At 29.2% G+C, this 19,120-nt stretch overlaps 1 protein-coding gene across 2 annotated transcripts in view; it reads left to right on the top strand.

Annotated features, from left to right (window-relative positions):
- The window catches only part of LOC142321971 (solute carrier organic anion transporter family member 74D-like), an 83,945-nt gene that overhangs the window by 62,482 nt on the left and 2,343 nt on the right, over positions 1-19,120 (top strand). For both annotated transcript variants that reach the window (XM_075360547.1, XM_075360539.1), the window contains 6 exons: positions 1,147-1,332; positions 4,832-5,018; positions 6,566-6,713; positions 15,711-15,871; positions 17,397-17,500; positions 18,421-18,507. In XM_075360547.1, the coding sequence (XP_075216662.1) occupies positions 1,147-1,332; positions 4,832-5,018; positions 6,566-6,713; positions 15,711-15,871; positions 17,397-17,500; positions 18,421-18,507 (873 nt within the window). The remainder of the gene's footprint in view (positions 1-1,146; positions 1,333-4,831; positions 5,019-6,565; positions 6,714-15,710; positions 15,872-17,396; positions 17,501-18,420; positions 18,508-19,120) is intronic.

Below are 19,120 nucleotides of genomic sequence, written 5' to 3'. Positions count from 1 at the left end.
ATTAATTTCTTTACATTTCTTTACAGTATAATAAAGGGTACAGCACTGGATTTGTAGGAGTAATCAGGGTTTGTGCCCAAGACATTGGAGTATGGATATGCTGTCTTAGTACAGCATTTTTTCTGCTGTGGAGGGCATTTGCTTTTTTTTTGGTGTAATAAGTAACTTCAGGGGCCTTACAAAAACTGTTATAGTTCTGATGCAATTTCTCTGGTTTGTTTATAAATCAATTTTGTACATACGTAATAGGAATCCAATCCAAAGAAATACTGTTGGGTTTAGAAATCATTGCATATCTTTATGTATATGAAACATTTATTAAACATATGAGTTTAATTTTTTAACAAAAGTAAATATATTTGTGAAACATCAAGTCAGTGTTAACAATATTTTATTTTTATATCTTATTTTCTTATACTTTTTCAATAAAACCCAAAATAAGTAAGTAATGTAAAAATAATACTTTAATGTAATAAAATTCAATGTAATAATTTATGTCTATGAGATGGTTAGCAGATGTTCACTCGATGCTGCTATAAAGGGCTTTGAAGTGTTCATTGTATCTTTGAAGATGCATCCTGTATGATAAATGTATCACATCTGCAATTGGATAAGTTTAGTACTTTCCAGGACATTATGTTTGGTGGTGGTGTTCTGTATAATGAAAAAATTAATTTTGTTATTTTACATACAAATCACATATGTATCAGATTGTTAAAGAGACTTGATAACATAATAGAAGTATTAAAACAGTTTGAAAACTTTGTTATCAGTAGTTTTCTATCCCAGTGGTTGAGATTCAGATATATTTAGAATGGGATGTGAATTTTACTAACTTGTTCATTAGTTGATAGTTATGTTCCTATTAGTTTCATTAATTATCAGTTGCCTGTAAATAAGAATATGCAGTTATGACAGCGACTTTCTTTAAATGGTATTCAGCAGATATAACATTTTTTTTTAATCCATTCATAATATATCTCCTATTTTCTGCTATTGACATTTACATATATACATACATTTACATATATACATTTACATACATTAAATGTGTGAGATAGAACTAAGAAAATGTTCTTTCTGTTGACAGTCATTGATTATTATCCATTCTATTTTAAGATTAATACTGTATTTTATTTGTTTCAGGTCTTATCCCTTCCTTACAAAGGATATTATCAAATAAAACGATTATATTTTCTGGTTTAGCTGCTATTTTTTTACAGACAGTTGTAATAAATGCATCTTCCATTGAGAATAGATACATTGAATCTGTTTTCTATATTAGTCCAAGTACATTGTTTAATTCATTATTTTCTATTCAGTATTTGTTTGGTAAGTAAATTTTTCTGTACATACCTATGGTTATATATTTTTATGCATTGATAATAATTGTGGGATGAAAAACTACAAAATATCATTTTACATGATATAAAACAGTTGCATTTCAAAACAGAATATGAAATATTTTATGTTAATTATTATGTTTCACATGTTAAGAGTAGTAATGAAAAATATATCAAACCAAGAATCACATCCAAAATTTTTGAATATCAGATTATTACTACAAAACAAAGTTAAAATATATTATAATATCAGTTATCTATTTTCCCCTTGATTTTACTACAATTAACAGTAACTTTTAAACCATCAGTAACTACCACTGTCTGTAAACCAAAACTTCCCTATCAGAGTAGTTCCATTGTAGTTTGACTTTCCCCTTGCTCTAATATTTTCCTATTATCCTCCATATCTTTTTACTTGGGTGCAGTTCAAGAGAATTGTGTTAGTCAGCACCTTGTCTATATCTGTTATACCATGTTGACACTTTCTAGCAGCCTTTTAGGAGATCTGCCAGTGAGACATCCTAGAGACTGTTTCATCTCTATAAATTTAAAAAAAAGCCAAATCTGCAGCGGAAATGACCCTTTCCTAAAATCTGTGTATATCTAAAAAAAAAATTAATTCAATAGTTAAGAACAGAATATTGCTCTGATAATTTGAATTGTAGGTCTTTTTAAAAATTGCTATTACATTAAAGGAGTCAAAAGTATGATGGAAATAAAGAAATGTGTCAGTTTTGAGATATAGCTCTCTATATTGAGAATTCTGTTGTATATCATTTTATACATAACTAAAATTATATTACTTTTTATTGCGAAATAGAAAGCACTCTTGTTAAAAAAAAAACGGTTCCAGATTAATTAGCTGCTGTCTCGTACATATGGAACATCTTGTTAAGATGTATCCACCAGTTTTGTAGCATGTAGAGAGCTATGCTATTCTGTTTATAATCTATTCAAATGTCATCTACACTTTACTTTATTACATAGATATAGGGCAGTTCCTATTTCATTCACTGAGTACTGGTTCAAATGAAATGTTAATATATTTGTGATTTGGCTTTTTGTTCAGTCCGACTTTTAAGGTAACAATAAAAAGGTATGTTCATTTTGTTTTATTTTTAAAATAAACTTTGAGAAAAGCATACATTTTTAAATAACATTTGCATTACATCGTTATTAAACAAAATTAATGCAATTTAATGGTGGAACATAACCAGACAAATTTAATATTTTGTATCATTAATTCAAATGTGATAATTTTAACTAATACATTCTAATGAGTTTAGAGTAAATTACAAGAATTTTATAATTGTTTATGTAATTTTATGCCTTTTACAATTATATGACAGATGATGTTATTTATTAATTATCAAACATTATTTATTTGCTTTTTTTTAGTATCCTGACCCCTACAGGGTCAGGATACTAAAAAAACCTGTGCTGTGATGATCCCAGTCATCTCACCATCCTTTCTATTCCCAGTCCTGATGGGCTTTACCGGAGGTCATCTTTTAGACCCTCTAAACTTTATAACTCAACACAGTCATCAGTTTGGCTTCTGTCAGGATGCCATCGATGCAAATGCCTCAGCACACATTTCCATCAGTGTATTTACACAACCTACTATTGTCTGTAAACAAAAGTGCAGACCTGGAATACCGGTTTGGAACATCGTAACAGAAAATTTAAATTGGAAAAATTTTTTTTCAGCTATGACAAAAAAATGTCAAAGAACTTCTTAGGTAATAGAAGAATGTCTTTTGGACATATCATTATGGACTATTATTACAAGACTTTCCCACTGTTATACAGCAACCATCATTTGTCCTATAACATTTGTTTGTACCTTTTTCATTATTAAATTTTCTTTCCATCTCATATCACCTTTACAATTGTAAATGTTTCTGAAATTACTTATATATTAGCAGATCCTAACCATTTGTTTTTCTTTTTGATACCAAACAACCTTTTCCTTTGATTGTATTTTTTGTAATGAATGATATTTTTAACTAAGAATACAACCAATACAAATGATATAGCACTCAGATCTTCAAGAATGATAGTGATCTTCAAGAATAAAAGTATTAAATCAAATTCTATGAAAATATTTCTAGCTTTACTGTATGCTAATATTATTACTCTTAGTACAGATAAAACAATTTACAGTTTACTTCTTGTGAAAATTTTGCCAGCCTATACAAAACTGCCCAGATTTGTTCAAAATTTATTTTTTTAATGATATCACCCCACATATATTTGAAGCTTGTGAATGGGATGTGGAAATGGGATTTTTTAGCCTATGAAAATTGCCCTGACTGGGGTTCAAACCCAGGACCTCCATATGAAAGGCCTAGATGCTACCAGTCCATCATGGAGTTTGGCAGTTTATACTCATAATTACCCTGATTGCATAATTTTAATTTTCCGTATAGTATTTAGATTAAATATAACCCATATGTGTAAATAAGTTATAATTATTTATGTAATAAACTAATTATTTACTATGCTAAGCACAATTTTAGGTTCTTACTATATGAGTACGTTAAGGACTATTATAGTGTGATGTGATGTGAACTATCACATCACATATCACACTATCACATCACACTATAACTATATAGTGTGATGTGATGTGAACTATCATTTTTTTATATCTACAATAATCAGATTAATATAGTTCATATCAAACATGTAAAACCTGACAAATAGATTAATAAAAATCATCAGGTATACTGGTAGTGCCATATTATGAAACAGGAGACAGTAAAATTTTAAAACAAATTTTTAAAATAACGATTTAGCATTAACTTAAGTTTAATAAAAGTTCTTAACATACATTCTTTCTGTTCTTTACTATTTACATTATATACATATAATGTATATATTATAAACAGGATACTGTGTAATTAGAAAGTAATCTTTTTTTTGTTGAAAATATTCATTTTGTATGAATTACTATTTTGTATATATTTATTATGTATATATGCTAATACACATGACAAATGATATACTAACAAATCACTCACCATTAAATAGAGCAACTCAGAAGTGTCTAAACTGAGCTGCAGTTACTACTTTAAATACAATTATATGTTGGACAAACCAGATGTATATACTTTCAAAAGAATAAGTTCAAGCCTCTTCATATCAGAAGCAACTTTTACTAATCATTTTATAAAAACAGCGCATATAAACAAATATATTAACTACAACACAAAAATTTAATAAATAGTATCTAAAATGTGTGAATTCAGTGCACTTGGAACAAAACAAAATTTATTAATACTATAAATTTGAAAAAATGAACAAACACATATATATCAAATCCTAACCATTTAAAATGAGGGTCATTGATGTAAGTACCACCTGTAATAATACTGAGAGGAGGAAACTACTGTAGTCTTGAAAAGATATTCTAGTCAAAACTTCCACTTAAGTGAGTCTGATTCATGATTCTTATTTTAATGTACAATAATTTGTTATATTAGGTATATTGAAGCCTACTGTTGCAGCTGTTTCTTTACTAATATCAGGGATTGCAATTTTTCAAATAAAGCCACGAGCTGTATTTCTATGCATTTGGACTATAATCAGTATTTGCATCACTGCAGGTGCTATATTTGTTATTATCTTCTTAAAATGTTCTGCAGCACCGATTCATACAGATGGTTCAAGGTAGGTAGGTTACATTATGTTATATAAAAATGTGTTAAAAATTTTTCTTGAAGTTACATTGTTGATTGTTGTAATTACTGTATTATTGGATAAATATATCAATTACTTAAGGGTTAAATTAGCATTTGATATAAGTGCTTTAAGAAATTCTGTTAGCTTGTATAATAAAATATTTAAAAAATTAAAGATTTTAAAGTACAGGTTAGGTATGTCAAATAACATGAAATCTGGTATATCACACCAATAGTATCAAGAGCTTCTTTCTAATTCTGAAAAAAACATTTGAAAAATAGAAAACCGTGTTTTACATGAAAGCTTTCTTTGGTCTCCTTGATTGTGCCAGTATATTTTTGATGATTGCATTACTTTGTCCATCCATTTTAATTTTACTTTCCAAGTAACAAAATTCTCCTGCTTCTGTGTATTGCATTTTCCTAATATTTGACTCTTCCGTATACATCTTCATCATAGTTCATAAATTTTATTTTGCTTTTACTTATTTTTCTTATTCTTAGTGATTTTTATCTCCTAGTAATAATAAATTGATGCCATACAGTACTATTCAGTTTCTATCAAAAGAACAATGTTATTATCAGTAAATTTTACAACTTTATTGTTTGTGCTTTGATTGTTACTCCTATTCAAAATTTTCCCTTCACTTCCTAAAATGCTGCTTCTATTGTTAAAGTAGAAAATCAGCAGGCGCTGGCTACGTCCCTGTCTCTCACTTCTTTCTAATCAGGTAACCTTTTTTTTTTATTTTTTGCTCTTATAACTGCTGTCTGGTTCTTTTAAAAATTACACATTAATTTGTACAATTCCTGTATATTAAAGTCATTTTTTTTATATATCTAACATTTTATTCTATTCTACATTATCAAATGTACTCAAGTCTACAAATATTATGCAGGTGATTTTAATTTTCTTAGACTATTAAAGTTATACTTGATCAAGGGAGGCATTTTCAAAAACCAAACTGGTCTTCATGTACTCATAATACACATTCTACCATCATTCTCTTGACAGCATTAAACTATGCTAGTAAGTATTTTTGATACATGGCATCAAACTGATGGAATTTTACGTAACATGTCTATATATTCCTATATCGTCTAGAACTTGAAATTTTATTACCTGAATAATAATATAGACTTGCTATAGACTTGGGTTTGACTATAGACAACTGATGATTTAATAGTTCTCAAACATCTGCTCCTGCTTTCTTTAAGATTAAAATTGTTAAACTTTGGTTAAAATCCTAGGATAATTCTCATTTTCATACCTTTTAAACATTAAGTTTTACGGCCTATACAGTCTTACATTTCCTCACTACAAACTAATTTGAATAGTACATTTTGCTGATGAATTTTATATAATTAACAAAATCTATTATAAAATGAAAGAAGAAATTACCTTGTGAACAATATTTAAAAATATATATTGATTCATAGTACTTTAGAAATTTTTATTTTTCACTTTATAGGTGCAACATTTTTTAAAGTTTTTATAATGTATAACTAGTATAAGTTTTTCTGTTACACACACAGGACTGATCTAGTGGAATACTGCAATAAAGAATGCAGCTGTTCTAATGATATACCATTTAATCCAACATGTTCAAAGTTTTTTCCATATGTGTATTATTCTCCTTGTCATGCTGGATGCACCACCTCTTCTTTCAACGGTAAAACAATGGTTGGTTTCATTTATTTTAATCTCTTAAAATATAAATTACACCTTCATGTAGAAAAACTGAAATATAAAGGCTATTTTGATGATTTTTTATTGGCTGTAAAAGAAAGTAAATAAAATATATTTTTTTTAATATATTCAACAAGAAATTAATTTTAATGTACCCCTCATTGTTAATTGGTTTCTAATATCTTTAAAATAACTTGAAATTTAAACTACATATTCATTATTATTTTTTAATTTGTCGAACAATTAGACTAAATACTCTCATCCATTTTTTTTTTAGTTAATTAATATATAAAAGTTACTCGTATGTAAAAATTTTAGTTGTACAGGTTTTTATAAAAAAATTCCTAGGTTCCAAAAAATTGTAATGAAATAATGGAATCAGTTAAAAGTAACCTGTTTTCATTATATTATTAAGTTTTTCATTGCAAATATTTGTTGTGGTTAGCACCACTGTGTGACGTTCACTGCATATCCGGTCGGCAGTCTCATTTTCAGTGATGACAACACCGCAGCAGAAAGCTCAGTGCATGATTTGGTTTATCGAAACAAGATCGGTTATCACAGTTCAGCGTAATTATCAACATGAATATGGCGGTGCTACGCATATGAATAAAACAATACTCTAGTGGTTTAATCATTTTAAGAAAACAAGCAATATCATAAAGGGAAAGTCACCAGGCAGGCTGTACATATCTGAACAGAATGTGGCATGGATCTGAGCATTTTGTACACGTAGCCCGATAAGTAAGGTGCAGTTTAAAGTTAGGAATACCTAAATTTACAGTCTACAAAGTGGTTCTTAAGAGGCTTAGACTATGTGTATGTAAGATACAACTTTTACATGAAATCAAACCCAATAACAAAGTGAAAAGATTGGAATTTGCAACCTTAATGCTTAACAACACTGATGAAAATGAGGACTAACTGAAAAACAGTGTTTTCAAATACATTCCTTTCTAGGGAATTCCTTGTTACATTCCTTATTAGGGGGTCAGTAAGTCGACATGATTGCAGGATTTGAGGATCAGAGCCAGAGCATTAAATTATTAAACATCAGCATGACTCTCCCAAAGTCAGTGTTTGATACGGACTTATGAATGACCATAGTGGGTCATTTATTTTTGTAAAAAGCGCAATTAAAAGGAATATTTTCTGTGATATGCTTGAACTTTACATCTTTCCACAGATTGACCATATTGAAGAAGAAAGAGGATTAATTTTCTAACAGCTAGATGACGCTCGGCCATATTACAGCAATCACAGTTGTGCTGCATTAAACACTCTGTTTCAAAACAGGTGTATTGGAAGAGAAGAGCCGATCACATGGGCACCAAGGAGCCCAGACATGAACAAACTAGATTTCTTTTTGTGGGGGTTTGTGAAAAACATTGAAGTGATGTGAAAAACATATTAAGTGTATTAAACATCAAAAAAAATGTCAGAATTTACCTTTTCAGAATATATACTCATGTAATTAATATTTTAAATATAAAGCTGTTTAAATAATACTTAAGGAGTTCTTTTATTACCACAATGTATAAATAAAATTTTTAAATGTAATATTGTACTAATTTCATTTCTAGTCAAGAACTATATTATGAACAATTTAATTCAGATCTGTTCTGCTGTTTGTAAGAGGATTGATTATAAAAACTTATTTTATTTAAATTTATTAAACTTTCTAATTCAGTAAAATACATATGAATTTAATATAAATTAATTAAAAGTATAAAAAAATCATTATTATAATTTCCTTAAATTTTATTTACATAACAAATTTTCACATAACAATAATGGAGGCGCCTTCCTTGGTAAAATATTACGGAGGTAAAATAGTCCCCTGTTCGGATCTCCGGGTGGGGACTACTAAGGAAGGGGTCACCAGAAAACTAAAAAATAACATTCTACGAGTCGGAGCGTGGAATGTTAGAAGCTTAAATAAGGTTGGTAGGCTAGAAAATTTAAAAAGGGAAATGGATAGGGTGAATGTGGATATAGTAGGAATTGGTGAGGTTCGGTGGGAAGAGGAAGGCGACTTTTGGTCAGGTGATTTTAGAGTAATTAACTCAGCGCCAGATAATTGGCAGGCAGGAGTAGGTTTCGTGATGAACAAGAAGATAGGGAGGAGAGTGGAGTATTTCAAGACGTATAGCGATAGAATCATTGTAATAAGGATAAAATCAAAACCTAAACCGACAACGATTGTTAACGTTTATATGCCTACAAGCGCCCATGATGATGATGAGGTAGAGTGTGTATACGAAGAGACTGATGAAGCAATTAAACACGTAAACAAAGATGAAAATTTAATAATAGTTGGAGATTGGAATGCAAGCATTGGAAAAGGCAAGGAAGGAAATATAGTGGGTGAATACGCGCTGGGCAAAAGGAATGAAAGAGGGGACCGACTTATAGAGTTTTGCATGAAGTATAATTTAGTAATTGCCAACACCCAATTTAAAAATCATAATAGAAGAATATAACTTGGAAAAAGCCAGGCGATACTGCAAGGTATCAGATAGATTATATTATGATTAAGCAAAGATTTAGAAATCAACTCGTTGACTGCAAAACTTACCCTGGAGCAGACATTGATAGCGACCATAATTTGGTGATAATGAAATGTAAATTGGGGTTTAAAAACCTGAAGAAAAGGTATCAGATGAATCGGTGGAATTTAGAGAAGAGGAAGAGGAGGTAAAGAAGATTTTTGAGGAGGACATCGCAAGAGGTCTGAGTAAAAAAGATAAGGTAGAAAATGTAGAAGAAGAATGGGAGAATGTTAAAAAGGAAATTCTTAAATCAGCAGAAGCAAACTTAGGCGGAATAAAGAGAACTGGTAGAAAACCTTGGGTTTCAGACGATATATTGCAGCTGATGGATGAACGTAGAAAATATAAGAATGATAGTGATGAAGAAAGTAAAAGGAACTATCGGCAATTAAGAAATGCTATAAACAGGAAGTGCAAACTGGCAAAAGAAGAGTGGATTAAAGAAAAGTGTTCAGAAGTGGAAAGAGAAATGAACATTGGTAAAATAGACGGAGCATACAGGAAAGTTAAGGAAAATTTTGGGGTACATAAATTAAAATCTAATAATGTGTTAAACAAAGATGGTACACCAATATATAATATGAAAGGTAAAGTCGATAGATGGGTGGAATATATTGAAGAGTTATACGGAGGAAATGAATTAGAAAATGGTGTTATAGAGGAAGAAGAGGAAGTTGAGGAGGATGAAATGGGAGAAACAATACTGAGATCTGAATTTAAGAGAGCATTAAAAGATTTAAATGGCAGAAAAGCTCCTGGAATAGACGGAATACCTGTAGAATTACTGCCCAGTGCAGGTGAGGAAGCGATTGATAGGTTATACAAACTGGTGTGTAATATTTATGAAAAAGGGGAATTTCCGTCAGACTTCAAAAAAAGTGTTATAGTAATGATACCAAAGAAAGCAGGGGCAGATAAATGTGAAGAAGACAGAACAATTAGTTTAACTAGTCATGCATCAAAAATCTTAACTAGAATTTTATACAGAAGAATTGAGAGGAGAGTGGAAGAAGTGTTAGGAGAAGACCAATTTGGTTTCAGGAAAAGTATAGGGGCAAGGGAAGCAATTTTAGGCCTCAGATTAATAGTAGAAGGAAGATTAAAGAAAAACAAACCAACTTACTTGGCGTTTATAGACCTAGAAAAGGCATTTGATAACGTAGACTGGAATAAAATGTTCAGCATTTTAAAAAAATTAGGGTTCAAATACAGAGATAGAAGAACAATTGCTAACATGTACAGGAACCAAACAGCAACAGTAACAATTGAAGAACATAAGAAAGAAGCCGTAATAAGAAAGGGAGTCCGACAAGGATGTTCCCTATCTCCGTTACTTTTTAATCTTTACATGGAACTAGCAGTTAACGATGTTAAAGAACAATTTAGATTCGGAGTAACAGTACAAGGTGAAAAGATAAAGATGCTACGATTTGCTGATGATATAGTAATTCTAGCCAAGAGTAAAAAGGATTTAGAAGAAACAATGAACGGCATAGATGAAGTTTTACGCAAGAACTATCGCATGAAAATAAACAAGAACAAAACAAAAGTAATGAAATGTAGTAGAAATAACAAAGATGGACCACCGAATGTGAAAATAGGAGGAGAAAAGATTATGGAGGTAGAAGAAATTTGTTATTTGAGTAGTAGAATTACTAAAGATGGACGAAGCAGGAGCGATATAAAATGCCGAATAGCACAAGCTAAACGAGCCTTAAGAAATATAATTTGTTTACATCAAAAATTAATTTAAATGTCAGGAAAAGCTTTTTGAAAGTGTATGTTTGGAGTGTCGCTTTATATGGAAGTGAAACTTGGACAATCGGAGTGTCTGAGAAGAAAAGATTAGAAGCTTTTGAAATGTGGTGCTATAGGTGAATGTTAAAAATCAGATGGGTGGATAAAGTGACAAATGAAGAGGTATTGCGGCAAATAGATGAAGAAAGAAGCATTTGGAAAAATATAGTTAAAAGAAGAGACAGACTTATAGGCCACATAATAAGGCATCCTGGAATAGTCGCTTTAATATTGGAAGGACAGGTAGAAGGGAAAAATTGTGTAGGCAGGCCACATTTGGAATATGTAAAACAAATTGTTAGGGATGTAGGATGTAGAGGGTATACTGAAATGAAACGACTAGCACTAGATAGGGAATCTTGGAGAGCTGCATCAAACCAGTCAAATGACTGAAGACAAAAAAAAAAAAAAAAAAAAAAAAAAAAAAATTATTTATTTTTTTAATTTGAGCTATTTTTGTAATTGGTTGGAAACTTTTTAAAAAAATGAAAATCAGTCTGAAAAAGAGAATTTTATAAAACATGTTCTAAAATAAGGTTTTATAATAAACTGTAGATGTCAAAGAAAGACAGCCTTAATACAGAAAATTGTAAAAGAAGAATGGTTTAGTTATCACCATTGTTTTTATTAAAGAAAAATAAAGGAATTAAAGAAACAATTTTATGACACCATAACAGTCAAGAAAAAAAGGGATAAATAAGATATTACAATTGCTAATAATTACATTAAAAAAAAATTGTTTTGTAGGTTAACAATTTACTGTCCATCAACGATCTTCACAAGTTTAAATATTAACATCAAAGCATAAATCACAGCTGTTATAGGTCGGCTTTATTTAAGAGTATTATTCAAAAAGTGTCTCAAATAGCATTCTTTAGTCATTTGGATGTGACATGTGGCAGCTAGTAACGAAGATAGATGTTATGGTTACTTCTCTCAGTGGTAGCCATGAATGCTCAAGATGTGTATTGAATGTTTGTCCTGTGTGTTGATTGGTTCATAGAAACGAAATTGAATACAGTGGTTCAATATAAGATTAGAATGCGATATAAAAATCATCACCTACATGGCCTACTATTTATTCATACTTGGTATGAAAAATTTAAGAGTAAGGGAGGTATTGACACTAGAAGGTTGGGATGGTCAAATGTATCTGTCGAAAATGTCAAATGAGTGTTTCAATGTGTCTTATTTCGTTAAAAGTGTTTGATGTAATATTTGTTATAGTATTTATTTATTTTTTAGCTAATTTAAAGAAAATATTTATTATTATTTATATATTTTTATACATAAGTACATTTTAAAATGAAGTATGGTTGCCAAACCGAGGCAAGATGTTGGGATTTAACTGTGATATCTCCTGTCAGTTCTGTTTCTGAATTGGGAGAGAAAACATTTGATGGCATCTCTGGGAGATTCTCTGATTTTTTTTTACTTCATGATGCAGAGGATCTATCTAAGAATTTTTCTCTGAGCTACCATGTTGTCATTTTTGGTGATAGAAATGCCATCGACAATTTCGCACCATTTGCTGGTGCAAATTTCTGATGATGTACATTGGTATCCTTTGCTGGTTTGACAGTTTGGTGTTTAAACCAACCCGAAAGAAAGTGAACATCTCAGGAGACATATGTCTGAGGAGACTTATTGATTCAGTCTCACATTGTTCCAATATGGATTACCCAAGCGTTACTTTCACACACCAAATTTTAGACGCGCCACGAACTACATTAAATTGGATGGGTAACACAGTTTTGGGTAAAGCCTTGTGGTTGGAAATTCTGAAGAGAGATTTTTTATGAATGACGGAGAATTCTTTTTTGTTTTGAAAATGATTCCACTTTGACATTTCATACATCCCATGATAGAAATCCATCTACTCCTGGTATAATAATAAGTACTAAAAAGTCTTTCCCTAAAAATACAATCAATTTTAATATTATTAATTACAGCGCCAGCAATCAAAAACTGATTCTAATCTTTTAAAAATATCAAGTACTGGTCTCTACTCCCCGAAAAACTTTAACCACACTAACTTGTGTATAAGATTTCCAGTATAAATATTGAATGTCTAAGAAATAATACCTAAGAGAGTGAAATATTTCTATCCACCAAATCACCAAATTTTGCATATTTTTTCAGAACATCGGCTTTGGTCAGCTGATGTTCTGAAAAACACTGTCTTCAATGGTGAGCTCAGAAGTTTATAGTTCGATGCTGAGACTGAGCTCAGAAGCTATTTCTGAGCTTGGTAATTTCAAGCTTGCTGAATCTATTCAATGATCTTTTCTTAAAAAATGAGGAAACCTCAGTTTTTGTTAAAATTACTTTATTTAATGAAGTTGAAAGTTACCGTATGCTCTCAGAAGAAATTAATTTCATATGCTGTGCAGTTCAACTACCTAGTATAAAGTTAATATTGATAATAACTAATAAATCTCCTGCATGTTTGTTTTGAACTTTTTTAACATAAAATATTGGAACTTCTTTAAAATTCCAAATAAATTCTATGTTCAGTGTTCTAACCCAGACTTGTTCCAATAAATTTAATGATTGACTTTGTTTGTAACAAAACCAAACCATACTGTTTACACCGTAGCTTCTTAAAAAAACTGTTTTTCTTGTCATCTCGTTATTAAATATTTATTATGCCTACATATATATATATATATATATTGTGTAAAGTATAATGTGATCTGTTGAGGCTCCCTCAAGAAGATAGAATGAGTTTTTAAGAACGGACTCTTATATCAATATTATTCCATTAGAACTTATGTTATATTATTCTGTTGATGAATTTTTAAATTATACTAATTAAAAAAAATATGATTTATCTGCATCCCAGTCAACATATACATAAATATGTACTCAAAATAATTTTTAATAGCAGCATTTGAATGTGAATTATTTTATAATAATTTTTTTATATTTAATGTATTTACCATAACATTATTTCATGTGTTTGTATTTAAATAAATTTACGGACTTTAAACACATTTATTTTTTATCTTATTATTAGTATTTATATTTATAGTTGATTTGATCTATATAATGTATTTTTATGCACCGATCAGAATAAAAATTTATTTAAAAAAAGAAAAACAGCAGGCATTATTCAGAGTCCGAACAATAAGCAGCACATGAATAAAACATTACTTATTGAACTGTTCATAATTTTTAAGAAAACATTCAAAAATATATTCTTATAAACTTCAACTATTATATGCAATCACATAATAAGGTATAATTAATTGCTTTAGCTTATTTACCAGGTGTGTAAATATGAAACCAGAATTTTTGGATAGAAAATACACATTTATTATATGAAAATGATAAAAAATTTTTCATTCGAAATTTGTCCATCACTAGCTATACATTTTTTCCATCTCTTTGACAATTTATGAATACCACGCCAAAAAAATTGTTGCTCTTTTGAGGCAAACCAGTCATTGTGCTATTTTCGTATATTTTTATAAGAAGTGAAGCGCTGCTCAGCAAATGTGTGTTCCATCAATGCAAATAAATAGTAGACAGACAGAGCCAAGTCTGTTGAGTAAGCAGCATACGAAAGTACTTCCGAACTGAATCATTCACCTCAATCATTTCCTTGACCAGTTTTGCTGTGTGTAGTGGTGCATTATCATGAAGCAAAGTCATTTTGGGTTGCCTTTTTTAATATTCTGGTCATTTTTCACATAATGATTGATACAAATCAATCATTTGTTGTCAGTAGTTTTTGGTATTAATGGTTTCGGCAGGTTTTAGCAGCTCATAATAGATCACATCCTTCTGATCCCACCAAACACAGAGCATTGTCTTCTTTCCATAGTGATTTGGCCTTGAAATTAATGTCGACGGTTTGTCTGGAGTTATCCATGATCTTTTACGCTTAGGATTCACAAAATATATCCACTTTTCATCACCTGTACAAGTTCGATGGAGAAATGATTTTCTTTTGTACCTGGCGAGCAGCATTTTCACAAATGGTTTTTCGGTTTTCTGGCTGTCTTTCATTCAGTTCATGTGGAACTCATTTTCCCATCTTCTAGATCTTTCCCATGGCTTTTAAACATATGGAGATGACTTCTCGTGTTACATTTAATTGATCCGCGAGTTGTTGTTGCACTTGAGCATCATTCTCATCCAAAAATGCTTGCAATTCGCTGTCTTCAAACTTTTTCGGTGGTCTTCCATGTGCTTCGTTTCTCACGTCAAAATCGCCACTTTTGATTTTTTTTAAACCACTCACAGCGATGTGATTTACCAAGAGCATGCTCACCATAAGCTTTGACAAGCATTTGATGTGATTCTGCGGCAGTTTTCTTTAAATGCTAACAGAAAATCAAAGCTGTTCCCAAATCATAGTTTGTAGGTATAAAACTCGACATGTTCAATGCTAATTAAAACTATGCTGTTGTATAAAACTTGTATTATTGTGAGTTAAAAATCTTTGTCAGCTGTCAAAGAAAGAAAATGGTGCCAATGAAGCGGTTTGAAAGTAACTACATTGACAGCTAGGGCCATCTATGGGCAAATTCCGGTTTCATATTTACACACCTGGTAGATTGTTTTTGTCAGTGAAACTGAAAAAAATTGAAATAAAACATATTTTTATTTATTTAGTATGCATAAATTTTTTCAGATTTATACCAATTGTTCATGTGTTCCTACTGAAACTATGGAGACAGGTCATTGCAGTGGTGGTAACTGTAGAATTTATTGGTGGCTGTTTCAAATTTTTATACTAGTAGCCAACACTTTCCTTGCCAGTGGATTTATTGGAAATTTGCTCATATGTTATCGGTGAGTTTCTCTAATGTATGAAAATTATAATTTTTAAAGAAACATTATGTGATCTGCAGCCTGAGCCAATATAAAAAATTGGAAAAAGGAAAATATGGTAAATAATTGCATTTTAAGTTCATATTTCTATGACGCAAAATTTTAATTTTTATAATATTTAAAGTTAGAAGTAGGCTACACACTAAAAAACATAAAAATTATGAACATTTTTTCTGCTATAAACAATCTTTTGTTCATTAAATGACATATTATATAAATTAATATTCTATTATAAAAATTCCTTGAACTGCAGTAGTTGTGAATTTCAGGAATTTTCAGTAATTGGTTTTCTGTTTATTCTGGAATGTATTCATAAACATTGTAATACTAACTTATAAGTTTATTATTTTTTCTTGTAATACTTTACCTAACATGTTAGAAAATTATCATTGATAATTCTATTTTGTTGTTAATGCATTTTTAATTTATTTATTGTTATTAATTATGTTTACCCATTATAATTAAGTAAATCAACAACTATGATCTGTAACCAATAAATAAACATAAAAAAGAAAAACGTTTGGTAGATAATGAATGGTATTTGATATTAATTAGATATGTCTATGATATTTACTTCACCCCACCACTATTTATCTATCTATCTACCTTTCTGTCTTTTAGGTAATTCAGTTCCTCATTCTCTCCAAACCATCTTAGTTAAGATACTACTCCATCTTTTAATTGTATGTTTATAATAATCTTTCTGAAGCTTCATAATAAGCATAAATAAGCCTTGAATTTTGCTGTGATGTTTGTTTTTGTTACTAGAAAGTACACACACCCACATTACCAATTTAAAACAACCTAATTGATAAAATTAAAAGAAAGGAATGAGTACTTGATAACTATAATTTTGTGTAAGTTACTTGTTTAAAAGATGGCTCTTCGTAACGTAAAGGAATGTTTTAAATTTATTTCTTCAGTTAATTGAAAAGTCATGAGTTTGTATGTATCTGTCTGCATTGAACGAAAATATTGAGTCATTTGTCATGGAAGTCTGTAGTGAGTGTATAGAATAATCTGTAAACAGATTTGGTCATGTTAGGATCCATGGATTCCTTCAAGAAAAGTATCTTAAGTTTTTTATTGGAAAAGTTTATTTTTTTGAATCACTTTGTTAGTGTGTTTCTTTTTGTGTTTGGTTTATGATCTTTGGTATCATTAATTTCCTTTTTTATATGATTTAATTTTATTTAGCTATATTATTTTCTTTTTTTTTGGTGTGTATTAAATAGTTTGAAGTTTTGTTTTGTACTCATTCTATTTTATGCATGCCTGTAGGACTTCCGAGTTCTGATCAAATCAAATCTAGGTCATAGTTGTGTAGTATCATACATCTTTAAAAAAAAATAAAATTATATAATACTATAACTTAAAAATATTTAAAATATCTAATAAAAAAAGTTTATATATAAAAAGGTCATAAATGTGCATAAAAATTCACATTATATTTTATTTTACTTAATGAAAATTTCTTAATTTTTAGAAGTGTTCTTCCATCTGATAAGACAGTAATGATTGGAATAATGTTTGGAGTATCCAGCTTCATGGCAAAAGTCCCTCTGAAATTGCTTTATGATTTAATAGCAAGTAAGTGCAATATAATATTCTTATTTATATATATTTCTTAGACACCATTTATCAAGTTAATTTAATATAAGTAATTCCATTTGTTCTCTATTTCCTCTCATTTTTAATTTCTATTAAAATAACAAAAAAACATTTATATTTTCTTACCTTACAGTATTAATCTGTTCTTAAATTTTCCTTGAAACCTTTTATTGATTCTTCTGATAAAAAATGTTTGAAAATTTAATAAATATTTATCTTTTATAAAGTAGGTTGATGATATAAGTAAATTATTTGTACAAGTGTTTAATTAAGTTAATAGACAAAATAAAAAAGCCTGTATGAATTAAAATTTACTTTCTGGTTTCATTTTTTTTATTAAAAAAAATGTGTTGATTGGTGGTGGTAACGTTTTTAATTTTACATAAAATATTTTTTTGTAAATTTTAAGTTATTGAAATGTTATTACATTTTATTAAATGTGATAAAAAATATGACTAATTTCATAATATATGAAATATAATTTTTTTTTAATAAGTTTGATTAATAATGTGAGTAACAGACAGGAATAATTGCTTTTTGATCATGGAAAATAAAATGATATATTCTGCTGTGTTTTATAAATAAAATTACAAACAAATTTCTGTCAATTAGCTAAAAGCAAACATGTATGAATGCAATCTAGATGATTCAACGATATAAATAGTGTCTAAAGTATGCTGGTAATAACAGAAAAAAGTTTGTTTCTGTTTTTAAATCGTTTACAGACATGCTGAACCACCAAACGTAGACTAATACTATATTAAAAAAATTATTCTAAATGAACATTATTCCAATGAATATTTAAAGATTCAATAAATATTCATATAGTTATTAAACCTTGTTTGGTTAACACTGTGTGTTGAAACATTATTTCATTAAATCAATAATTTTATTTTCAGATTGGACTTGCCTATATTATGTTGATGGCCAATGTAGAATATTTAACTCTGACAAAATAGCAACATTTCTTAATCTTTTTCACATATGTAAGTAGTTATGTTTATAGATTAAAAATGTATTCATTGTTGTTATTTTCATTTTAAAAACAACAATTATTGAAAAGTTTCTTTAAAATAATGTTATTTTCATTCAAAATTAAAATTATTATAACTACTGTATAAAAAATGTTTAAAATTGTTTAATTGTAACATTATTTATTATTATGTTTAATTCTTCTATTTCTTTTTGGCAACTGACTACTTATTATAGGTAAGTATTCTAATGGGACAATTATGATGTATTCATGTTGTAATGTTATTCTTCTTACTTAATAAGTATTAGTCGGTGTGCATGTATGTAAGATGTTACAACCATAAAGTTGTAATACCTTACACATGGTTTGACATGTAATGAATACTAGCTACTCTTATAAATGGACAGCCATTCTCATTAAAGACAAGAATAACATCTATGGCTTACTGAGGAATTGAGGAGTAGTTTTCTGTTTTGTTCTTCATTAAGCCAAATATACTGTATATCAGATTTAAAATGTCCAAATTTCTCTACCTGGCCAAAAAATAAAATTATATGTATGTGATATATTTATATTCTCAGTAGTGTAATAGTACAGATTAAAAATTTCCATATGCTAAGAGTCTA

The sequence above is a fragment of the Lycorma delicatula genome, chromosome 1, assembly GCF_047948215.1.
Source record: "Lycorma delicatula isolate Av1 chromosome 1, ASM4794821v1, whole genome shotgun sequence".
Lineage (NCBI taxonomy): Eukaryota > Metazoa > Arthropoda > Insecta > Hemiptera > Fulgoridae > Lycorma > Lycorma delicatula.
Note: the sequence above shows the minus strand (reverse complement) of the source record. Positions and strands in the feature narration are given on the sequence as shown.